This window comes from Salvelinus namaycush, chromosome 5 (assembly GCF_016432855.1).
Source record: "Salvelinus namaycush isolate Seneca chromosome 5, SaNama_1.0, whole genome shotgun sequence".
In the NCBI taxonomy this organism is placed as follows: Eukaryota; Metazoa; Chordata; class Actinopteri; order Salmoniformes; family Salmonidae; genus Salvelinus; species Salvelinus namaycush.
This window is the reverse complement of record NC_052311.1, coordinates 74,549,682-74,574,480: the sequence shown is the minus strand read 5'-3', so window position 1 is coordinate 74,574,480 and position 24,799 is coordinate 74,549,682. Positions and strand designations below refer to the sequence as shown.

Below are 24,799 nucleotides of genomic sequence, written 5' to 3'. Positions count from 1 at the left end.
GGGAAGGGTCAGTTCTGGATGTCTCAGAGTGAAGGGAAGGGTCAGTTCTGGATGTCTCAGAGTGAAGGGAAGGGTCAGTTCTGGATGTCTCACAGTGAAGGGAAGGATCAGTTCTGGATGTCTCACAGTGAAGGGAAGGATCAGTTCTGGATGTCTCACAGTGAAGGGAAGGATCAGTTCTGGATGTCTCACAGTGAAGGGAAGGATCAGTTCTGGATGTCTCACAGTGAAGGGAAGGATCAGTTCTGGATGTCTCAGAGTGAAGGGAAGGGTCAGTTCTGGATGTCTCAGAGTGAAGGGAAGGATCAGTTCTGGATGTCTCAGAGTGAAGGGAATGGTCAGTTCTGGATGTCTCAGAGTGAAGGGAAGGATCAGTTCTGGATGTCTCACAGTGAAGGGAAGGGTCAGTTCTGGGTGTATCAGAGTGAAGGGAAGGGTCAGTTCTGGATGTCTCAGAGTGAAGGGAAGGATCAGTTCTGGATGTCTCAGAGTGAAGGGAAGGGTCAGTTCTGGATGTCTCAGAGTGAAGGGAAGGGTCAGTTCTGGGTGTATCACAGTGAAGGGAATGGTCAGTTCTGGATGTCTCAGAGTGAAGGGAAGGGTCAGTTCTGGGTGTATCAGAGTGAAGGGAAGGGTCAGTTCTGGGTGTATCAGAGTGAAGGGAAGGATCAGTTCTGGATGTATCAGAGTGAAGGGAAGGGTCAGTAGTAGAGGGCTTCTCTGTACGGGGAAGACTAGGCCTTTTTGGGCTTCATTCCCAGGCACAGCGCCAGCTCATTCCTCTGGATCTTTCCATCTTTGTTGACGTCACAGTGTCCCAGCAGCACAGCCCTCAGTTTGTCCAGCTCTGGACCAGTGATGCTGGGCTGGATGGAAGATCAACAGGTAAAACACATTAGTAGTGAAGATGTGTTTGTAAGATGTATTTTATATTGCACAAAAATTGCTCTTCCGGGACAATAAAGATCTATTGAATGTGTGGGCTAAAGTTAATGTATTCTGTAAGTTCAATGAGGTCAAGAGGTGAACGTCAAGGAGCATTTCATCTGTTGTTGATGGATACAGAGAACACTGGACACAATAGATGTCCTTTGGGCCAGCCAGGACAGAGAACACTGGACACAATATATGTCCTTATGGCCAGCCAGGACAGAGTACACTGGAGACAATAGATGTCCTTTGGGCCAGCCAGGACAGAGAACACTGGACACAGTAGATGTCCTTAGGGCCAGCCAGGACAGAGAACAGTGGACACAATATATGTCCTTATGGCCAGCCAGGACAGAGAACACTGGACACAGTAGATGTCCTTAGGGCCAGCCAGGACAGAGAACACTGGACACAGTAGATGTCCTTAGGGCCAGCCAGGACAGAGGACACTGGACACAATAGATGTCCTTAAGGCCAGCCAGGACAGAGAACACTGGACACAATAGATGTCCTTATGGCCAGCCAGGACAGAGTACACTGGAGACAATAGATGTCCTTTGGGCCAGCCAGGACAGAGAACACTGGATACAATAGATGTCATTTGGGCCAGCCAGGACAGAGAATACTGGACACAGTAGATGTCCTTTGGGCCAGCCAGGACAGAGAACACTGGACACAGTAGATGTCCTTTGGGCCAGCCAGAACAGAGGACACTGGACACAATAGGTGTCCTTAAGGCCAGCCAGGACAGAGAACACTGGACACAGTAGATGTCCTTAGGGACAGCCAGGACAGATGACACTGGACACAGTAGATGTCCTTAGGGCCAGCCAGGACAGAGAACACTGGACACAGTAGATGTCCTTAGGGACAGCCAGGACAGAGGACACTGGACACAGTAGATGTCCTTTGGGCCAGCCAGGACAGAGAACACTGGACACAGTAGATGTCCTTAGGGCCAGCCAGGACAGAGAACACTGGACACAATAGATGTCCTTATGGCCAGCCAGGACAGAGAACACTGGACACAGTAGATGTCCTTAGGGCCAGCCAGGACAGAGAACACTGGACACAGTAGATGTCCTTAAGGCCAGACAGGACAGAGAACACTGGACACAGTAGATGTCCTTAAGGCCAGCCAGGACAGAGAACACTGGACACAATAGATGTCCTTAAGGCCAGCCAGGACAGAGAACACTGGACACAATAGATGTCCTTAAAGCCAGCCAGGACAGAGAACACTGGACACAATAGATGTCCTTAAGGCCAGCCAGGACAGAGAACACTGGACACAGTAGATGTCCTTTGGGCCTATAATAGGATCATGTTTGTGGCACATTCATAAAGATATTGTCTGATATTCTTCCCCACAACTCACCCTGACCAGTTCCATCATGTCTTTTACAAAGCCATCCACCTCTGGTCCTTCCAAAGCTCCGGTGTTACTCTGACCAATGGAGAAGAGAGAACATAGAACTCATTAAAAGCTCCGATGTTACTCTGACCAATGGAGAAGAGAGAACATAGAACTCATTAAAAGCTCCGTTGTTACTCTGACCAATGGAGAAGAGAGAACATAGAACTCATTAAAAGCTCCGGGTGTTACTCTGACCAATGGAGAAGAGAGAACATAGAACTCATTAAAAGCTCCGGTGTTACTCTGACCAATGGAGAAGAGAGAACATAGAACTCATTAAAAGAGCATCATGCCAACATTCTAATCTCTCTTCTCTGAATTCTCTGAATCTCTCTTCTCTGAACCAAACATCCTTATTTTGCAACTCGTATTTAATTTACAGACCATATAGAGGAAGCAGTTGCCCTGCAAATCAAATCCAACATCCCAGCCCCAAGGGTACTCTGTCTGTACTCACAACATCATAGTGGTTGAATATTTTGTCAAAGTCTCTCTTTCTGTCTTCTTGACTGGAGGCCTGTAAACAGAGTCAATTATGGTTAGTTTCATCTGTCCATTTTCCTAAGATGATTTAGCAGAGTAATGTAATGAGCATTAGGAGAAACACATCAACTGAACTCACATCCATTTTGAACTGTAGCATGAAATTCTCTTCTAGAGCCAGGATCCTAAAGGAAAACGTGAAATAAACAACAATTTGATCAAGCAAAACAGCATAGTCAGAAAAGGTATTGATACTACAGTATAGAGTCAATCAGAAGTACCTGACCAAACGGTTCAGTATTCAGAAGTGTAATAGAGTCAATTAGAAGTACCTGGCCAAACGGTTCAGTATTCAGAACTGTAATAGAGTCAATTAGAAGTACCTGGCCAAACGGTTAGGTATTCAGAATTGTAATAGAGTCAATTAGAAGTACCTGGCCAAACGGTTCAGTGTTCAGAACTGTAATAGAGTCAATTAGAAGTACCTGGCCAAACGGTTCAGTATTCAGAAGTGTAATAGAGTCAATTAGAAGTACCTGGCCAAACGGTTCAGTATTGAGAATTGTAATAGAGTCAATTAGAAGTACCTGGCCAAACGGTTCAGTATTCAGAATTGTAATAGAGTCAATTAGAAGTACCTGACCAAACGGTTCAGTATTCAGAATTGTAATAGAGTCAATCAGAAGTACCTGGCCAAACGGTTCAGTATTCAGAATTGTAATAGAGTCAATTAGAAGTACCTGGCCAAACGGTTCAGTATTCAGAATTGTAATAGAGTCAATTAGAAGTACCTGGCCAAACGGTTCAGTATTCAGAATTGTAATAGAGTCAATTAGAAGTCCCTAGCCAAACGGTTCAGTATTCAGAATTGTAATAGAGTCAATTAGAAGTACCTGGCCAAACGGTTCAATATTCAGAATTGTAATAGAGTCAATTAGAAGTACCTGGCCAAATCGTTCAGATCCAAGCGACCATCCTTATTTTTGTCAAAAATGTTCATCTGTTAGAAAAAAGGAATTGATGCATAATAAAACATGTGTAATTTTGGTTCAAGACAGACCAACGGAGATATTACATATATTTGGCGATTACTGGTTTTCCTGCTTAAAAAAGCCAACTAAACATGTTTGTCAATGGTTTAGAATCAAGCACAAATAAACACCTGTTGACGCAGGTTAGCGTTTTTCATTATGAATGTTGTTCTGGAGGCAGCTCTGCAGAGTGGTCACTAGCTGGCAAAGCCACAACGTGATTAAACCCAGCCCTAACCTTAACCACACTACTAAGCCTAATGCCTAACCTTAACCACACTGCTAAGCCTAATGCCTAACCTTAACCACACTGCTAAGCCTAATGCCTCACCCTAACCTTAACCACACTGCTAAGCCTAATGCCTAACCCTAACCACACTGCTAAGCCTAATGCCTAACCTTAACCATACTGCTAAGCCTAATGCCTAACCCTAACCTTAACCACACTGCTAAGCCTAATGCCTAACCCTAACCCTAACCACACTGCTAAGCCTAATGCCTGACCTTAACCACACTGCTAAGCCTAATGCCTCACCCTAACCTTAACCACACTGCTAAGCCTAATGCCTAACCCTAACCTTAACCACACTGCTAAGCCTAATGCCTAACCCTAACCTTAACCACACTGCTAAGCCTAATGCCTAACCCTAACCTTAACCACACTGCTAAGCCTAATGCCTAACCCTAACCCTAACCACACTGCTAAGCCTAATGCCTAACCCTAACCCTAACCACACTGCTAAGCCTAATGCCTAACCCTAACCCTAACCACACTGAGAGACAGAACGGGGTGATGCCAGACCAGGCCAGGGTGAGAGACAGAACAAGGGGATGCCAGACCAGGCCAAGGTGAGAGACAGAACGGGGTGAAGCCAGACCAGGCCAGGGTGAGAGACAGACAGGGCAGGGTGAGAGACAGACAGGGCAGGGTGAGAGACAGACACTGTGATGCCAGACCAGGCCAGGGTAAGAGACAGACAGGGCAGGGTGAGAGACAGTCACTGTGATGCCAGACCAGGCCAGGGTAAGAGACAGACAGGGCAGGGTGAGAGACAGACAGGGCAGGGTGAGAGACAGACACTGTGATGCCAGACCAGGCCAGGGTAAGAGACAGACAGGGCAGGGTGAAAGACAGACAGGGCAGGGTGAGAGACAGACAGAGTGACTCGGTATGAGAGGTGTGACAGTTTCCCGCCAGACACTGGTAATCTAATATCTCAGTCTGTTAGATGAGATGATTAATACAGCTGGACAGAGTGATCTGCTGCTGGCTGCCACAACACTGCCCTGTCACGGTCCCAAATGACTCCCTATTCCCTATATAGTGCACTACTTTTGACCAGAACCCTATGGCACCCTGTTCCCTATATAGTGTACTACTTTTGACCAGAACCCTATGACTCCCTGTTCCCTATATAGTGTACTACTTTTGACCAGGGCCCATAAGGAATAGGATGCCATTTGGGAACGCATTACCCTGTCTGATGAACTGGAGAGAGAGAGACCACACCCGGCTGCAGGATGAAGACATTTGGGAACGCATTACCCTGTCTGATGAACTGGAGAGAGAGAGACCACACCCGGCTGCAGGATGAAGACATTTGGGAACGCATTACCCTGTCTGATGAACTGGAGAGAGAGAGACCACACCTGGCTGCAGGATGAAGACATTTGGGAACGCATTACCCTGTCTGATGAACTGGAGAGACAGAGACCACACCTGGCTGCAGGATGAAGACATTTGGGAACGCATTACCCTGTCTGATGAACTGGAGAGACAGAGACCACACCTGGCTGCAGGATGAAGCCATTTTCTCCTCACTGGGAATCTGAGTCAGTGAAGTCCATTTAAAGTTAGCGTAGAAGTTAGAACGTTTTCAGAGAAGGGAACAAGCCTCAGGGTATGGATAAGATTGGAAAAACAAGTCAGTGACAGGTGCCAGTATAATGCGATGACCCTTTGACAGGAGTCTGGGAACAAGCCACATCGGGGCAGCAGGTGGTTAGAGCGTTGGACCAGTAACCGAAAGGTTGGTGGATTGAATCCCTGAGCTGACAAGGTAAAAATCTGTCGTTCTGCCCCTGAACAAGGCAGTTAACCCACTGTTCCTAGGCAGTCATTGTAAATAAGAATTTGTTCTTAACTGACTTGCCTAGTTAAATAAAGGTCAAATAAAAATACATATTAAACATCCTGAAGATCCAGTACCGTTTATACACAGCGGGGCGCGGGGCAAAGTTGGTTGAAATCTGGTTGTAATGAACGTCACTGAAACCAGATTTACCTGCTGAATCTATACCACGTTCATGAAAGGCACTCTGAAAGAGCCATGAATAAGGTTCATTTACCCCGCATTAATGGTTCTAGAGACTGATGACTGCATTAGGTTGATTAGACGTTGTGCTTGAGTTATCTTCTTTTACACACACTGGAGAGAGAGATTGTAAATCAGTGGGTAAGGGACTATAAAGACTGCGTGTCATGGCCAAAAGGGAAAGGAAGCATCTCAAGACTGGTAACAGGAACCAAGAGGATATCGTTAGTACAGGCCCTATGTTCCTCCAGGAACCAAGAGGATATCTTTAGTACAGGCCCTATGTTCCTCCAGGAACCAAGAGGATATCGTTAGTACAGGCCCTATGTTCCTCCAGGAACCAAGAGGATATCGTTAGTACAGGCCCTATGTTCCTCCAGGAACCAAGAGGATATCGTTAGTACAGGCCCTATGTTCCTCCAGGAATCAAGAGTACAGGCCCTATGTTCCTCCAGGAACCAAGAGGATATCTTTAGTACAGGCCCTATGTTCCTCCAGGAATCAAGAGTACAGGCCCTATGTTCCTCCAGGAACCAAGAGGATATCTTTAGTACAGGCCCTATGTTCCTCCAGGAACCAAGAGGATATCTTTAGTACAGGCCCTATGTTCCTCCAGGAACCAAGAGGATATCTTTAGTACAGGCCCTATGTTCCTCCAGGAACCAAGAGGATATCTTTAGTACAGGCCCTATGTTCCTCCAGGAACCAAGAGGATATCTTTAGTACAGGCCCTATGTTCCTCCAGGAACCAAGAGGATATCTTTAGTACAGGCCCTATGTTCCTCCAGGAACCAAGAGTACAGGCCCTATGTTCCTCCAGGAACCAAGAGTACAGGCCCTATGTTCCTCCAGGAACCAAGAGGATATCTTTAGTACAGGCCCTATGTTCCTCCAGGAACCAAGAGGATATCTTTAGTACAGGCCCTATGTTCCTCCAGGAATCAAGAGTACAGGCCCTATGTTCCTCCAGGAATCAAGAGGATATCTTTAGTACAGGCCCTATGTTCCTCCAGGAACCAAGAGGATATCTTTAGTACAGGCCCTATGTTCCTCCAGGAACCAAGAGGATATCTTTAGTACAGGCCCTATGTTCCTCCAGGAACCAAGAGGATATCTTTAGTACAGGCCCTATGTTCCTCCGGGAACCAAGAGGATATCTTTAGTACAGGCCCTATGTTCCTCCAGGAACCAAGAGGATATCTTTAGTACAGGCCCTATGTTCCTCCAGGAACCAAGAGGATATCTTTAGTACAGGCCCTATGTTCCTCCAGGAACCAAGAGGATATCTTTAGTACAGGCCCTATGTTCCTCCGGGAACCAAGAGGATATCTTTAGTACAGGCCCTATGTTCCTCCAGGAACCAAGAGGATATCTTTAGTACAGGCCCTATGTTCCTCCAGGAACCAAGAGTACAGGCCCTATGTTCCTCCAGGAACCAAGAGGATATCGTTAGTACAGGCCCTATGTTCCTCCAGGAACCAAGAGGATATCTTTAGTACAGGCCCTATGTTCCTCCAGGAACCAAGAGGATATCTTTAGTACAGGCCCTATGTTCCTCCAGGAACCAAGAGGATATCGTTAGTACAGGCCCTATGTTCCTCCAGGAACCAAGAGGATATCTTTAGTACAGGCTCTATGTTCCTCCAGGAACCAAGAGGATATCTTTAGTACAGGCCCTATGTTCCTCCAGGAATCAAGAGTACAGGCCCTATGTTCCTCCAGGAACCAAGAGGATATCTTTAGTACAGGCCCTATGTTCCTCCAGGAACCAAGAGGATATCTTTAGTACAGGCCCTATGTTCCTCCAGGAACCAAGAGGATATCTTTAGTACAGGCCCTATGTTCCTCCAGGAACCAAGAGGATATCTTTAGTACAGGCCCTATGTTCCTCCAGGAACCAAGAGGATATCATTAGTACAGGCCCTATGTTCCTCCAGGAACCAAGAGGATATCATTAGTACAGGCCCTATGTTCCTCCAGGAACCAAGAGGATATCTTTAGTACAGGCCCTATGTTCCTCCAGGAACCAAGAGTACAGGCCCTATGTTCCTCCAGGAACCAAGAGGATATCGTTAGTACAGGCCCTATGTTCCTCCAGGAACCAAGAGGATATCTTTAGTACAGGCCCTATGTTCCTCCAGGAACCAAGAGGATATCTTTAGTACAGGCCCTATGTTCCTCCAGGAACCAAGAGGATATCTTTAGTACAGGCCCTATGTTCCTCCAGGAACCAAGAGGATATCGTTAGTACAGGCCCTATGTTCCTCCAGGAATCAAGAGGATATCTTTAGTACAGGCCCTATGTTCCTCCAGGAACCAAGAGGATATCTTTAGTACAGGCCCTATGTTCCTCCAGGAACTAAGAGGATAACTTTAGTACAGGCCCTATGTTCCTCCAGGAACCAAGAGGATATCGTTAGTACAGGCCCTATGTTCCTCCAGGAACTAAGAGGATAACTTTAGTACAGGCCCTATGTTCCTCCAGGAACCAAGAGGATATCTGTAGTACAGGCCCTATGTTCCTCCAGGAACTAAGAGGATAACTTTAGTGCAGGCCCTATGTTCATCCAGGAACCAAGAGGATATCGTTAGTACAGGCCCTATGTTCCTCCAGGAACCAAGAGGATATCTTTAGTACAGGCCCTATGTTCCTCCAGGAACCAAGAGGATATCGTTAGTACAGGCCCTATGTTCCTCCAGGAACCAAGAGGATATCGTTAGTACAGGCCCTATGTTCCTCCAGGAACCAAGAGGATATCGTTAGTACAGGCCCTATGTTCCTCCAGGAACCAAGAGGATATCTTTAGTACAGGCCCTATGTTCCTCCAGGAACCAAGAGGATATCTTTAGTACAGGCCCTATGTTCCTCCAGGAACCAAGAGGATATCTTTAGTACAGGCCCTATGTTCCTCCAGGAACCAAGAGGATATCTTTAGTACAGGCCCTATGTTCCTCCAGGAATCAAGATGATATCTTTAGTACAGGCCCTATGTTCCTCCAGGAACCAAGAGGATATCTTTAGTACCTCCAGGAACCAAGAAGAACACATTTTCAGCATTTGTTTTGAAATAGTATTTATTAATTATGAAATGATGAAAAGTATGAATAACATTCCACCAATGAGGCCACCAGGGGGCGATGTGGTCATTTGACTACAGGAAAGGGCTAGGAGACTGCTGTTTTACCATTGCGTCTGTGTACTCGTCCAGTTTGCTGGAGGACACAGCCTTCCCGTGCTGCTGGAACAAGTCCTTCAGGAAACCCTGTTTACAAAGAAGGAGAGAGGAAATAAAAAGGGCATGGCTTATTGGTTTATTTCCTGATTCCCTGAAATCAGATCTAACATGGTTTATTGGTTTATTTCCTGATTCACTGAAATCAGATCTAACATGGTTTATTGCCTGATTCACTGAAATCAGATCTAACATGGTTTGATAAATATAAAGACATTACGTTCTGTGTGTAGAAGTGGAGTTAAACCACATTACCTTCTGTGTGTAGGAGTGGAGTTAAACAACATTACCTTCTGTGTGTAGGAGTGGAGTTAAACCACATTACCTTCTGTGTGTAGGAGTGGAGTTAAACAACATTACCTTCTGTGTGTAGGAGTGGAGTTAAACCACATTACCTTCTGTGTGTAGGAGTGGAGTTAAACAACACTACCTTCTGTGTGTAGGAGTGGAGTTAAACACCATTACCTTCTGTGTGTAGGAGTGGAGTTAAACACCATTACCTTCTGTGTGTAGGAGTGGAGTTAAACAACATTACCTTCTGTGTGTAGGAGTGGAGTTAAACCACATTACCTTCTGTGTGTAGGAGTGGAGTTAAACACCATTACCTTCTGTGTGTAGGAGTGGAGTTAAACACCATTACCTTCTGTGTGTAGGAGTGGAGTTAAACCACATTACCTTCTGTGTGTAGGAGTGGAGTTAAACAACATTACCTTCTGTGTGTAGGAGTGGAGTTAAACAACATTACCTTCTGTGTGTAGGAGTGGAGTTAAACCACATTACCTTCTGTGTGTAGGAGTGGAGTTAAACCACATTACCTTCTGTGTGTAGGAGTGGAGTTAAACAACATTACCTTCTGTGTGTAGGAGTGGAGTTAAACAACATTACCTTCTGTGTGTAGGAGTGGAGTTAAACCACATTACCTTCTGTGTGTAGGAGTGGAGTTAAACCACATTACCTTCTGTGTGTAGGAGTGGAGTTAAACCACATTACCTTCTGTGTGTAGGAGTGGAGTTAAACCACATTACCTTCTGTGTGTAGGAGTGGAGTTAAACAACATTACCTTCAGCTCCACAGCTGATATGAATCCACTGCTGTCAGCATCATACTTTCTCCAGATCTACAGAGACAAGAAGGACAATCAGTTGCTGTGAATACAAATACCAGCTGCCACCAATGACCCTTAGTAAGCATTAGGGTGCTTGTCCAGGTGAGGTGATGCTGAGTTCTTTGTCTTCCTCAGAGTTACTGTGATAGCCACACACAACAAATGGAGTTCACATGGAAAAAGGAACTGCGAACATTCTTTCCATAAATTACAAATTACATCTCACATATCTGGTTCTACAGATCTGGCAGGTACTCGGATCACCACACAGACCATTCCAACAGATCACCGCACAGACCATTCCAACAGATCACCGCACAGACCATTCCACCAGATCACCGCACAGACCATTCCAACAGATCACCGCACAGACCATTCCAACTGATCACCGCACAGACCATTCCAACAGATCACCGCACAGACCATTCCAACAGATCACCGCACAGACCATTCCAACAGATCACCGCACAGACCATTCCAACAGATCACCACACAGACCATTCCAACAGATCACCGCACAGACCATTCCAACAGATCACCGCACAGACCATTCCAACAGATCACCGCACAGACCATTCCAACAGATCACCGCACAGACCATTCCAACAGATCACCGCACAGACCATTCCAACAGATCACCGCACAGACCATTCCAACAGATCACCGCACAGACCATTCCAACAAATCACCGCACAGACCACCATTCCAACAGATCACCACACAGACCATTCCAACCGATCACCACACAGACCATTCCAGCAGATCACCACACAGACCATTCTAACAGATCACCAAACAGACCATTCCAACAGATCACCGCACAGACCATTCCAACCGATCACCACACAGACCATTCCAACAGATCCAGCTTCATAAAGTCTACACTGTTGTCCAGAGGGGCTTCTCACCTTCATAAAGTCTACACTGTTGTCCAGAGGGGCTTCTCACCTTCATAAAGTCTACACTGTTGTCCAGAGGGGCTTCTCACCTTCATAAAGTCTACACTGTTGTCCAGAGGGGCTTCTCACCTTCATAAAGTCTACACTGTTGTCCAGAGGGGCTTCTCACCTTCATAAAGTCTACACTGTTGTCCAGAGGGGCTTCTCTCACCTTCATAAAGTCTACACTGTTGTCCAGAGGGGCTTCTCACCTTCATAAAGTCTACACTGTTGTCCAGAGGGGCTTCTCACCTTCATAAAGTCTACACTGTTGTCCAGAGGGGCTTCTCACCTTCATAAAGTCTACACTGTTTTCCAGAGGGGCTTCTCACCTTCATAAAGTCTACACTGTTGTCCAGAGGGGCTTCTCCCACCTTCATAAAGTCTACACTGTTTTCCAGAGGGGCTTCTCACCTTCATAAAGTCTACACTGTTGTCCAGAGGGGCTTCTCACCTTCATAAAGTCTACACTGTTGTCCAGAGGGGCTTCTCACCTTCATAAAGCCTACACTGTTGTCCAGAGGGGCTTCTCACCTTCATAAAGTCTACACTGTTGTCCAGAGGGGCTTCTCACCTTCATAAAGTCTACACTGTTGTCCAGAGGGGCTTCTCATCTTCATAAAGTCTACACTGTTGTCCAGAGGGGCTTCTCACCTTCATAAAGTCTCCACTGTTGTCCAGAGGGGCTTCTCACCTTCATAAAGTCTCCACTGTTGTCCAGAGGGGCTTCTCACCTTCATAAAGTCTACACTGTTGTCCAGAGGGGCTTCTCACCTTCATAAAGTCTACACTGTTGTCCAGAGGGGCTTCTCACCTTCATAAAGTCTACACTGTTGTCCAGAGGGGCTTCTCACCTTCATAAAGTCTACACTGTTGTCCAGAGGGGCTTCTCACCTTCATAAAGTCTACACTGTTGTCCAGAGGGGCTTCTCACCTTCATAAAGTCTACACTGTTGTCCAGAGGGGCTTCTCATCTTCATAAAGTCTACACTGTTGTCCAGAGGGGCTTCTTACCTTCATAAAGTCTACACTGTTGTCCAGAGGGGCTTCTCACCTTCATAAAGTCTACACTGTTGTCCAGAGGGGCTTCTCACCTTCATAAAGTCTACACTGTTGTCCAGAGGGGCTTCTCACCTTCATAAAGTCTACACTGTTGTCCAGAGGGGCTTCTCACCTTCATAAAGTCTACACTGTTGTCCAGAGGGGCTTCTTACCTTCATAAAGTCTACACTGTTGTCCAGAGGGGCTTCTCACCTTCATAAAGTCTACACTGTTTTCCAGAGGGGCTTCTCACCTTCATAAAGTCTACACTGTTGTCCAGAGGGGCTTCTCACCTTCATAAAGTCTACACTGTTGTCCAGAGGGGCTTCTCACCTTCATAAAGTCTACACTGTTGTCCAGAGGGGCTTCTCACCTTCATAAAGTCTACACTGTTGTCCAGAGGGGCTTCTCACCTTCATAAAGTCTACACTGTTGTCCAGAGGGGCTTCTCACCTTCATAAAGTCTACACTGTTGTCCAGAGGGGCTTCTCACCTTCATAAAGTCTACACTGTTGTCCAGAGGGGCTTCTCACCTTCATAAAGTCTACACTGTTGTCCAGAGGGGCTTCTCACCTTCATAAAGTCTACACTGTTGTCCAGAGGGGCTTCCCTGCGGAACACCAGGAGGAAGTTCTCATCCTGTGGCAGGATCATCATGGCCAACTGCAACACAACCAAATACACATGAACATTTATCAGATGCTCTTATCCAGAGTCACAACACGTGAATTCAACTAAAGTGCATTCAACTGTATATCATGATACTTGCACCACAGTTATCAGCAAGATATCAGTGGGAGTAAGATGAGAGAGAACCCATCCTGAAGACAGCAGCAGCTGTACAGTGAGTCTCTCTCCCAGCCCAGCTGACCTCCCATACAACCAGCCCAGAGTCAGCGTCTCTAACTGTTGATTCGCCCCTCTCTAACTGAATCACTGTAGCTGCACCTTTTTCCCAGAGAGACCGTGAAGTATGATGCCAGTGAAGTACGATGCAGGTGAAGTATGATGACAGTGAAGTACGATGCCAGTGAAGTACGATGCCAGTGAAGTATGATGCCAGTGAAGTATGCTGCCAGTGAAGTATGATGCAGGTGAAGTATGATGCCAGTGAAGTATGATGCCAGTGAAGTATGATGCCAGTGAAGTATGCTGCCAGTGAAGTATGATGCCAGTGAAGTATGATGCCAGTGAAGTATGATGCCAGTGAAGTATGATGCAAGTGAAGTATGATGCCAGTGAAGTATGATGCCTGTGAAGTATGATGCCAGTGAAGTATGATGCTAGTGACGTGGCAGCAATTCATCAGACCCACTAATTGTGGCCCTGGCAGGCATCCAGATCTAACTGTGCTGAGTGCCCAACGGGATCTTGTGCCCTCCCCTCTTAGTACAATTATATTAGCACTGCATTAGAGGATTACATTGGGATATGATCAACATTGCAGAGAGAGTGAGAGACAGAGAGAGAGAGAGAGAGAAAAAAAAAAAAAAAAGATAGATTTAGAGTTAGATAAACTTGGATTTTTTTGTCAGGAACACATACAGGATGCTACTCTCTACTACATAACCTTCACTTCAAATCAAAACTCAAAACCTACAACCTGATTTTGGACGGAATTACGGAATCACCTGAACAGTTCACAACAACCAAGGATTTTAATTCTATACAGCAAATTCTCTGGAAAACAACAGAAACCTGAAAACACCACCCAACCTGGAACTGAGTGAGTAATGTTTAGTCTGAAACTATATTCTATTTCCAAAAGCCAAGAAGAAAAATACATGACATTACTCTATAAGGACTGAATGGTAACATCATTCTGCCAAGCTTGATACAACTTCAACTAGCACTTACGTGTCAAGTGAGAGGTGTCAAAGCCCATTAGCCCAACAATGGCAGGAGAGTCGAATAGTCTACCCCAACCAAATGGAGAGGCCTTAGAAGCTGCCTCCCGCTGTTCAGAGGTAATTAAAATACAGTACTCTGTGAGTGTAAAGAATGATAAGGCAAGAAAAGATCACAAAATGAAGCTCCTTATGGAAAATCAAGAGACACTTTTTGCTGACTATTACAAAAATGGGAACATCAGCAACCTTATCTTCCACACAAACCATCCCCTGGCATGGCACAGTGCTATATTAGCACACTACCCCTCTGTTAAGAGAGGGGGGGTTAACGAGGGGTGGAAACTCAGGATTCTTGACAACGAGGACGAGGAGTCAGCTAACATAAATCTTTATAAGTCTGGAACAGTAATGGTACAGGGCAACCCCAAACAGTTTCAGCTGGACTTTCACCTAATCAAAGATTTAGCCCAGCAGGAGAAGCTCTCCCTTGATAAAGATACCCCCACCCCAAGCGGGTCAGACCAGACCTCTTCATCACATAACCCCACAGACGAGCAACCCTCAGCAGACAGTCAACCTCCCAGCACAGAGTACTTCTCCCTCATTGAAATGAAGGATAAATTCACCCAGCTGGAGGTAAGGCAGGTGGAGCTGGAACAGCAGGTGATTACACTCCAGTCAGCACAGACCCAGACAACAGTCCAGCACAACAACACCCCTTTAACCAGACCCGGAGTGCTGGAGGTGGAGAGAGACATATCTGCACTCTGGACAGTGGTGAGACAACTTCAACAGGAGAAAGAGCAGAAGCAGGAGCAGGAGCAGAACAGAGCACTAGAGGAGAGGATCAGACTGCTGGAGGAGAGGGAGAGGGGGATGGAGGAGAGGATCAGACTGCTGGAGGAGAGGTGGAGGGGGATGGCATGTGACAGAGAACAACCCACTAGGGAGGTGGCCATCCCCACAGAGACGCCAGCAGAACAGCCCACCTCAGCACCCGACAAAAGTCTCAACACCACAGCAGAACAGTCCACACCAGACCCTGACCATAGAGTCGACATCACAGCAGAACAGTCCACACCAGACCCTGACCATAGAGTCGACATCACAGCAGAACAGACAAAAGAAAAACCCCAAGCCCAGCAGCTCTCACTCCCTCTGAGCACCCCCCCTGTCAGCCACCCTGATAGCCCTCCTGACAACCCCCCCACACCCACTGAGGACAAACACAAGACACAGATTGTCCTCCTTATGGACTCAAATGGGAAATATATAGAAGAAAAAAAACTTTTTCCCAAACACAGTGTGTCTAAACTCTGGTGTCCAAACACCCAGCGCGCCCTAGACCTTCTGTCTGAGGACAAACTAGGCTCACCCAGCCACATAATAATACACACAGGCACAAACGACCTGAGAGCACAGCAGGAAAGGGTGGCCACAGCACTGAAGGGAGTGATTGAAAAAGCTTCTTCTACTTTCCCCAACGCACAAGTGGTTATCTCCACCCTGCTACCACGAAAAGACTTCCACCCTGCTACAATACAGCGGGTAAACGCAAGCATTTCCCGTGACTGTGCCTCAAAACCAAATGTCTTTCTGGCCCACCACTCCACCCTGGACCTGAACAGCCTCTATGACCAGGTCCACCTCTACAAGGCAGCAGTGCCCACCTTTGCCCGGACTCTAAAGGACATCGCTCTCAAACGCAGCCCCAACACTTCACACAGGAGCAACAGATCAATAGACACCCCACCCAGACCAGCGAGACACCCTCCAAGACCTTCAGGACCCCCCCCTGGACCTACACATAGAGGACCCACGCCAAGAGGACTTACATCCAGACCACAGCACCCCCAGACACATCCACACCCCCACCCCAACCAATCAACACCCCCCCACATCAACCATGCCCACACCCAATTTAGGCCCCCTCAGATCAGACCTATGCCACTCCTGCCCACCCCATGCACCCCACCCCCGCAAAGAGGGCATCAACATGGAAGTCACACATACGCCCAGGTAGTGAGCGGGCAAACAGGCCCAACCCCCACTCTTACACTCGCCCAAGCCAACGGCATGTACCAGATGCTCAGCAGGCTCTGCTCACACTTACTGGCCTGAGGCCAAACCACGACCAACAACATTGGACACTTTATGGAACAAAAAGCCTTCACTATATCATCCTGGAATATCCAAGGCCTGAGGTCATCTGCCTTTGGCCTAAAGAGCAGGAACCCGGACTTCACCAAAGAAATCGGTAATGCAGACATTGTCATCCTGCAAGAAACATGGTATAGAGGAGACGGACCCACTGGTTGCCCTCTAGGTTACAGAGAGCTGGTAGTCCCATCCACCAAACTACCAGGTGTGAAACAGGGAAGGGACTCAGGGGGAATGCTAATTTGGTATAGAGCAGACCTAACTCACTCCATTAAATTAATCAAAACAGGAACATTTTACATTTGGCTAGAAATTCAAAAGGAAATTATCTTAACAGAGAAAAATGTCCTCCTGTGTGCTACCTATATCCCCCCACTAGAATCCCCATACTTTAATGAAGACAGCTTCTCCATCCTGAAGGAGGAAATCAATCATTTCCAGGCCCAGGGACATGTATTAGTCTGTGGCGACCTAAATGCCAGAACTGGACACGAACCTGACACCCTCAGCACACAGGGGGACAAACACCTGCCTGCAGGTGACAGCATTCCCTCCCCCATATGCCCCCCTAGGCACAACTATGACAACATAACCAACAAAAACGGGTCACAACTCCTGCAGCTCTGTCGCACGCTGGGTATGTACATAGTCAATGGTAGGCTTCGAGGAGACTCCTACGGTAGGTACACCTATAGCTCATCTCTTGGCAGTAGCACTGTAGACTACTTTATCACTGACCTCAACCCAGAGTCTCTCAGAGCGTTCACAGTCAGCCCACTGACACCCCTATCAGATCACAGCAAAATTACAGTCTACTTGAACAGAGCAATACTCAATCATGAGGCATCAAAGCCAAAGGAACTGAGTAACATTAAGAAATGCTATAGATGGAAGGAATGCAGTTTGGAAACCTACCAAAAAACAATTAGGCAACAGCAAATCCAATCCCTTTTAGACAACTTCCTGGGTAAAACGTTCCACTGCAATAGTGAAGGTGTAAACTTGGCAGTAGAAAATCTTAACAGTATATTTGACCTCTCAGCTTCCCTATCAAATCTAAAAATCTCAAATAGAAAACCGAAGAAAATGAACAACAATGACAAATGGTTTGATGAAGAATGCAAAAATCTAAGAAATAAATTGAGAAACCTGTCCAACCAAAAACATAGAGACCCGGAAAACCTGAGTCTACGCCTTCACTATGGTGAATCACTAAAACAATACAGAAATACACTATGGAAAAAGAAGGAACAGCATGTCAGAAATCAGCTCAATGTAATTGAAGAATCCATAGACTCTAACCAATTCTGGGAAAATTGGAAAACACTAAACAAACAACAACACGAAGAATTATCTATCCAAAATGGAGATGTATGGGTAAACCACTTCTCCAATCTTTTTGGCTCTATAACAAAGAATAAAGAGCAAAAACATATACATGATCAAATACAAATCCTAGAATCAACTATTAAAGACTACCAGAACCCACTGGATTCTCCAATTACCTTGAATGAGTTACAGGACAAAATAAAAACCCTCCAACCCAAAAAGGCCTGTGGTGTTGATGGTATCCTTAATGAAATGATCAAATATACAGACAACAAATTCCAATTGGCTATACTAAAACTCTTTAACATCGTCCTTAGCTCTGGCATCTTCCCCAATATTTGGAACCAAGGACTGATCACCCCAATCCACAAAAGTGGAGACAAATTTGACCCCAATAACTACCGTGGAATATGCGTCAACAGTAACCTTGGTAAAATACTCTGCATTATCATTAACAGCAGACTCGTACATTTCCTCAATGAACACAATGTACTGAGCAAATGTCAAATTGGCTTTTTACCAAATTACCGTACAACAGACCATGTATTCACCCTACACACCCTAATTGACAACCAAACAAACCAAAACAAAGGCAAAGTCTTCTCATGCTTTGTTGATTTCATTCTAGTAGGGTGAGACCGGATTTGCACCCGGTCTCACCCTACTAGAATCCGAAGTCAAATGTCTACTGTTTGCTGATGATCTGGTGCTTCTGTCACCAACCAAGGAGGGCCTACAGCAGCACCTAGATCTTCTGCACAGATTCTGTCAGACCTGGGCCCTGACAGTAAATCTCAGTAAGACCAAAATAATGGTGTTCCAAAAAAGGTCCAGTCGCCAGGACCACAAATTCCATCTAGACACCGTTGCCCTAGAGCACACAAAAAACTATACATACCTCGGCCTAAACATCAGCACCACAGGTAACTTCCACAAAGCTGTGAACGATCTGAGAGACAAGGCAAGAAGGGCATTCTATGCCATCAAAAGGAACATAAATTTCAACATACCAATTAGGATCTGGCTAAAAATACTTGAATCAGTCATAGAGCCCATTGCCCTTTATGGTTGTGAGGTCTGGGGTCCGCTCACCAACCAAGATTTCACAAAATGGGGCAAACACCAAATTGAGACTCTGCATGCAGAATTCTGCAAAAATATCCTCCGTGTACAACGTAGAACACCAAATAATGCATGCAGAGCAGAATTAGGCCGATACCCACTAATTATCAAAATCCAGAAAAGAGCCGTTAAATTCTACAACCACCTAAAAGGAAGCGATTCCCAAACCTTCCATAACAAAGCCATCACCTACAGAGAGATGAACCTGGAGAAGAGTCCCCTAAGCAAGCTGGTCCTAGGGCTCTGTTCACAAACACAAACACACCCCACAGAGCCCCAGGACAACAGCACAATTAGACCCAACCAAATCATGAGAAAACAAAAAGATAATTACTTGACACATTGGAAAGAATTAACAAAAAAACAGAGCAAACTAGAATGCTATTTGGCCCTAAACAGAGAGTACACAGTGGCAGAATACCTGACCACTGTGACTGACCCAAACTTAAGGAAAGCTTTGACTATGTACAGACTCAGTGAGCATAGCCTTGCTATTGAAACAGGCCGCCGTAGGCAGACATGGCTCTCAAGAGAAGACAGGCTATGTGCACACTGCCCACAAAATGAGGTGGAAACTGAGCTGCACTTCCTAACCTCCTGCCCAATGTATGACCATATTAGAGACACATATTTCCCTCAGATTACACAGATCCACAAAGAATTCGAAAACAAATCCAATTTTGATAAACTCCCATATCTACTGGGTGAAATTCCACAGTGTGCCATCACAGCAGCAAGATTTGTGACCTGTTGCCACAAGAAAAGGGCAACCAGTGAAGAACAAACACCATTGTAAATACAACCCATATTTATGCTTATTTATTTTAACTTGTGTGCTTTAACCATTTGTACATTGTTACAACACTGTATATATATAATATGACATTTGTAATGTCTTTATTGTTTTGAAACTTCTGTATGTGTAATGTTTACTGTTAATTTGTATTGTTTGTTTCACTTTTGTGTATTGTCTACCTCACTTGCTTTGGCAATGTTAACACATGTTTCCCATGCCAATAAAGCCCCTTGAATTGAATTGAATTGAATTGAGAGAGAGAGAGAGAGAGACAGGGGGGGGGAGTGAGTGAGGGACAGAGGGAGTGAGAGACAGAGAGTGAGAGAGAGAGAGACAGAGAGAGACAGAGAGTGAGAGAGAGAGAGAGAGAGAGACAGAGAGAGACAGAGAGTGAGAGAGAGAGAGAGAGAGAGAGAGAGAGAGAGAGAGAGACAGAGAGAGACAGAGAGAGACAGAGAGTGAGACAGAGAGTGAGAGAGAGAGAGAGAGAGAGAGAGAGAGAGAGAGAGAGAGAGAGAGAGAGAGAGAGAGACAGAGAGAGAGTGAGAGAGAGAGAGAGAGAGAGACAGAGAGGAAAGACCATGAGGAAACAGCCCAGTTGTAGGTTACTACTGCAGCACTGTGCACCAAAAATACTGTGCAACAAGAACTCTGAGAAAAAAGGTGGCACCAGTCATTGATTCCTGCTGGTTCATGTGTAATGAAGCTGGTCATGCAATTGGCTGTCATATATGCTGAATCGTGCTTTTGACAATTAAAACAAGTGCCTATCGCTCCATCTCTACAACCGATATACTGTTCATCCCATTAGTGAAATGGTTTCCTCGCCCTTAGCTGCTATCGCTGCACTCTCCCCATCAACCACACAAAGAGACGCTGTGGCTTGCCTGCCAACTTCAGATGGCTGAGAGAGCGTTTACTGTGAGAGACCACTCACATATACAGTAAAACATCCCACAGGAACCACACAAATATATTGATCATTTCCACCACTTATAAAAGCTGGAAGCCTTTGAGATTTGTGGTCAAATGAATTGGTCTTCTTTTGAAAGTGGATGAATGCACTTTCTCTCTCTCTCTCTCTCTCTCTCTCTCTCTCTCTCTCTCTCTCTCTCTCTCTCTCTCTCTCTCTCTCTCTCTCTCTCTCTCTCTCAATTACATTTCCTCGGTCTCTCTCTCTCTCTCTCTGTCCATGTTCTGTTGGCTGTGTCTTAGATTGTTATAGCTATAGGTTTCCCTTTCCATCTGTTGGCGTTACCTCCTGGATCTGCAGGCGTCCGTCTGCGGTGACATCATAGGCTGACATGAACCTCTGCTTCAGCCTCTGGACCCTCTCCTCTGTTACTTTATCCTGCACGGAGAGAGAGACACGAAGTACAGTTACCACAGTTACTATGACTCCCCCTCTCCCCCCTCCCTCTCTCTCCTCTGACCAGATGTGCTTACTGGTTACCCACAAGTCTCCTGTCTCTGGTGGAAATGTAATATACCCGATGATCAATGATGCTTCCTCCCTGAACTGACACTTTACACTGTATGTGTAACGGATGTGAAATGGCTAGCTAGTTAGCGGTGGTGCGCGCTAATAGCCTTTCAATCGGTGACGTCACTTGCTCTGAGAAGTAGTGGTTCCCCTTGCTCTAAAGGGCCGCGGCTTTTGTGGAGCGATGGGTAACGATGCTTCGTGGGTGACTGTTGTTGATGTGTGCAGAGGGTCCCTGGTTCGCGCCCGGGTCGGGGCGAGGGGACGGTTTAAAGTTATACTGTTACATATGCAATGACTTCCTGTGTGTTGTCTTAGGAATGCTGCATTATCTCACCATTCCCCATTCTGTCACATCTCTGTCAAGCAGAGGTTCTGTTGTCTTCTGATTGGAAGGTCACTTTTAAAGTAATCCTATTGGTCAACAACTCATATTTTGAACCCAAACAACTCAGGTGTTATAAAGGGGTCTTAGATTCATTCTGTCTTTCTCTTTTTTGTTCCCGACCTGCTGTGGTGAAATAGACTCTCTCTTTCTCTCTCCTTCCCATGGCCTCTTCAGGCTTTTTCAGACTCTCTCTGTCTCTGTCTCTGTGTGTGTCTCTGTGTCTGTCTCTGTGTCTGTCTCTGTCTCTGTCTCTGTCTCTGTCTCTGTCTCTGTCTCTGTGTCTGTCTCTCTCTGTCTCTGTGTGTGTCTCTGTCTCTGTGTCTGTCTCTCTCTGTCTCTGTCTCTGTCTCTGTCTCTGTCTCTGTGTCTGTCTCTCTCTGTCTCTGTGTGTGTCTCTGTCTCTGTGTCTGTCTCTCTCTGTCTCTGTCTCTGTCTCTGTCTCTGTCTCTGTCTCTCTCTCTGTCTCTCTCTGATCATGCCTATAATAATGCCTTGTAATTTAAGTTAATGTGAATCGTTTGTATTACAATGTATTTAAATCTACTTTCCTGTAGTTTTCCATTCTCCTGCGTTTCTTGATAGCCTGTTACAGTAACTCAACCATAGTATCTAGCATAGTACTAAATATCAGTTTTGACAGACTTTGATCATATTAATTACATAGTCTTATTATGGGTTGTATATAATGTATATATAATATGCATATCAAATATTACTTCACTAGAGATACACTTCATAACTAATTAGCTGTGTACATACAGTGAGAGCAGGAACAAACACAAATAAGTGACGTGTCCCAGACATGCAGGTGCCAGCAGCTTCCCAATAATACAGAGACATGAGTCTGTTCTCAATAGTATTATGTTCCTTATCAGCTGTTGACCTTAAGCGTAATGAGGTCCAATTTAAGTGAACATATTGACCAAGCAGTGTGTCCATGGTCTAAGGGCAGGAACAGGACGATCTTTAGTGCAAGACTGAAAGCAAAGTGAAATACAGACAATTTATGTCATTTATTGCGGTCGGGCAAGTTGAGCTCTGAGAACGTATTTGATGATCACAACCAAAATATAAAAGAATTCCAGTACTGATCTTTCTGATTCCTCTCGTATGTGTAAGTGAAAGGCAGGAAATATATTTCACTTCTGCATGTAAATAGCTAATTTACATTTTTTTAGGCAAGTGATTATAATCTTCTTGGAAACCAAAAACTTCTCCAGATTTGTCCTTTCAGACTTTAATGTCAATACTTGTCAGGCCCTGACCATAGAGAGCGTTTTATGTCTCTATTTTGGTTTGGTCAGGGTGTGATTTGGGTGGGCAGTCTATGTTCTATGTTCTATGATTTTCTATTTCTATGTGTTTGGCCGGGTGTGGTTCTCAATCAGCGGCAGCTGTCTATCGTTGTCTCTGATTGAGAACCATACTTAGGTATCCTTTTCCCACCTGTGTTTTGTGGGTAATTAATTTCCTGTGTGTGTTTGTGTGCATCTTGGTTGCGGCACGTTTCATTAAAAGATGTGGAACTACATGCACGTTGCGCCTTGGTCGATTTATGACGGGGAGTTTGAGGATAGCGAGTGTGACAATACTTCCTGTTTATATGATAGACAAATGAGATGAAAACTGAGCACAGATGTTATTGGTCTTAAGACTACCAAGTGGTGGTCAGTTTAAATGTATTTGAACAATATCACAACAATATTTAGTTTTCTACACATCCGCAGGAACTATTAAAAACAGCATCACCATCACAGAACCCATTGTCAGTGCTGAACATGGTCTCTCTCTAACCACCCACTGTGTAGTACGCCAGAACATCAACTATATGTCCCAAATGGCGCCCTAAACCAATTATTGTGTCCTATTGGCTATGGTCAACAGTAGTGCCCTATAAAGGGAACAGGGTTCCATAGGGGGCTGGTCAACAGTAGTGTCCTATAAAGGGAACAGGGTTCCATAGGGGGCTGGTCAACAGTAGTGTCCTATAAAGGGAACAGGGTTCCATAGGGGGCTGGTCAACAGTAGTGTCCTATAAAGGGAACAGGGTTCCATAGGGGGCTGGTCAAAAGTAGTTCACTATATAGGGAACAGGGTTCCATAGGGCTTTGGTCAAAAGTAGTTCACTGTATAGGGAATAGGGTGCCATTTGGGACACAGCCCATAATTGCGTTTGCTGATGCCTGTAGCATCCTAATGTCATCCATGAACCCATCTGGACAGCAGCTCATCCCACTCAGGAAAAAGACAAACACACACTAAAAGGTTGAATAGAGCCTTTGTTTGGACAGAGCTATAACTAAAGATACGCTGCCCTTTGCTGCACAATTACATGGGGAAAGTACTGGCTGTTTTCCTGTATCAACCCATAGTTTTATTTACCTGTCAATCATCAGTAGCCTGCCATCGAATCGTTGTATTCACTCATCTAGACCAAGAGGTACATTGATCGACTGTAAATACTGAACGCAAAAATAAGATGTTGTTGGCAATCTCCCATAGAGGCAACAGTGGCACACCACTTATGGTATACAAGAGGAAGTGCCTTTAACACATTGTAGGCTATCTGTAATAGAGGAACGTCCGATAACACTTCCGAGGAACAGTGAGCCATATTTAGAAGAGGATATTTACAATAATAATGATCATGTATCTGTTATGTGTCATTTATAAGGCGGCACACTAGTTTCGGGCAGTAACTGGCAAATAGACTAAATGCACCTGCTGCGCTTCACATTTGTTGCGCGTTATTAGGCTGCTAATAAAATAGATAAAAGATAAGAGGGGGAAAATATGTACTTACCTCCGGACCTAATTTCGTCATCATGTGACGGAAGAAGTGATCCAACTCCTTCCCCTCAATGTAACCATTATCTGTAGAAGCATTAACAACATTTAAAATACTCTCTCATACGTTTTAGAATACTTTTTAAACGTTTTCTTTACATAAATAACATGGGGTTTTCTGCATCAAAAAGAACATATATAAAGTTATCAAACCATAGCTTGCATGGTTAGGTTATAATATTAATAATTCTCACCGTCTGCATCAAAGTGTTGCCAAATCTCCAGAAAACCAACAGCATCCATGTGCTCAAAAGCGCAGTCCATTGTAATAAACAGGAGTGTAAATGATATCTCTTAATACGGTTGACAGCCTACTGTTGCTGTATCCTTG

The 24,799-nt window shown here is 45.3% G+C and overlaps 1 protein-coding gene across 1 annotated transcript; it reads right to left on the bottom strand.

Moving 5' to 3' along the window:
* Positions 1 to 716: 716 nt before the first annotated feature.
* On the bottom strand, positions 717 to 24,799 carry LOC120047799 (secretagogin-like). The gene is made up of 11 exons (XM_038993349.1): positions 24,663 to 24,799; positions 24,425 to 24,495; positions 21,009 to 21,101; positions 13,067 to 13,156; positions 10,470 to 10,526; positions 9,362 to 9,439; positions 3,775 to 3,830; positions 2,970 to 3,015; positions 2,805 to 2,864; positions 2,309 to 2,377; positions 717 to 866 (listed from the first exon to the last, which is right to left on the bottom strand). Exons 1-11 carry the CDS (start codon positions 24,730 to 24,732, stop codon positions 735 to 737), a joined length of 822 nt encoding a protein of 273 aa, XP_038849277.1. The 5' UTR covers positions 24,733 to 24,799; the 3' UTR covers positions 717 to 734.

Excerpts from the sequence above, each read along its gene's own strand:
- LOC120047799 (XM_038993349.1), bottom strand. The coding sequence starts at position 24,732 with ATGGACTGCGCTTTTGAGCACATGGATGCTGTTGGTTTTCTGGAGATT. Across the intron at positions 21,102-24,424 it reads TGACGAAATTAGGTCCGGAG|GATAAAGTAACAGAGGAGAG; the intron begins GTAAGTACATAT and ends CTCTCCGTGCAG. Across the intron at positions 867-2,308 it reads ACATGATGGAACTGGTCAGG|CCCAGCATCACTGGTCCAGA; the intron begins GTGAGTTGTGGG and ends TCTTCCATCCAG.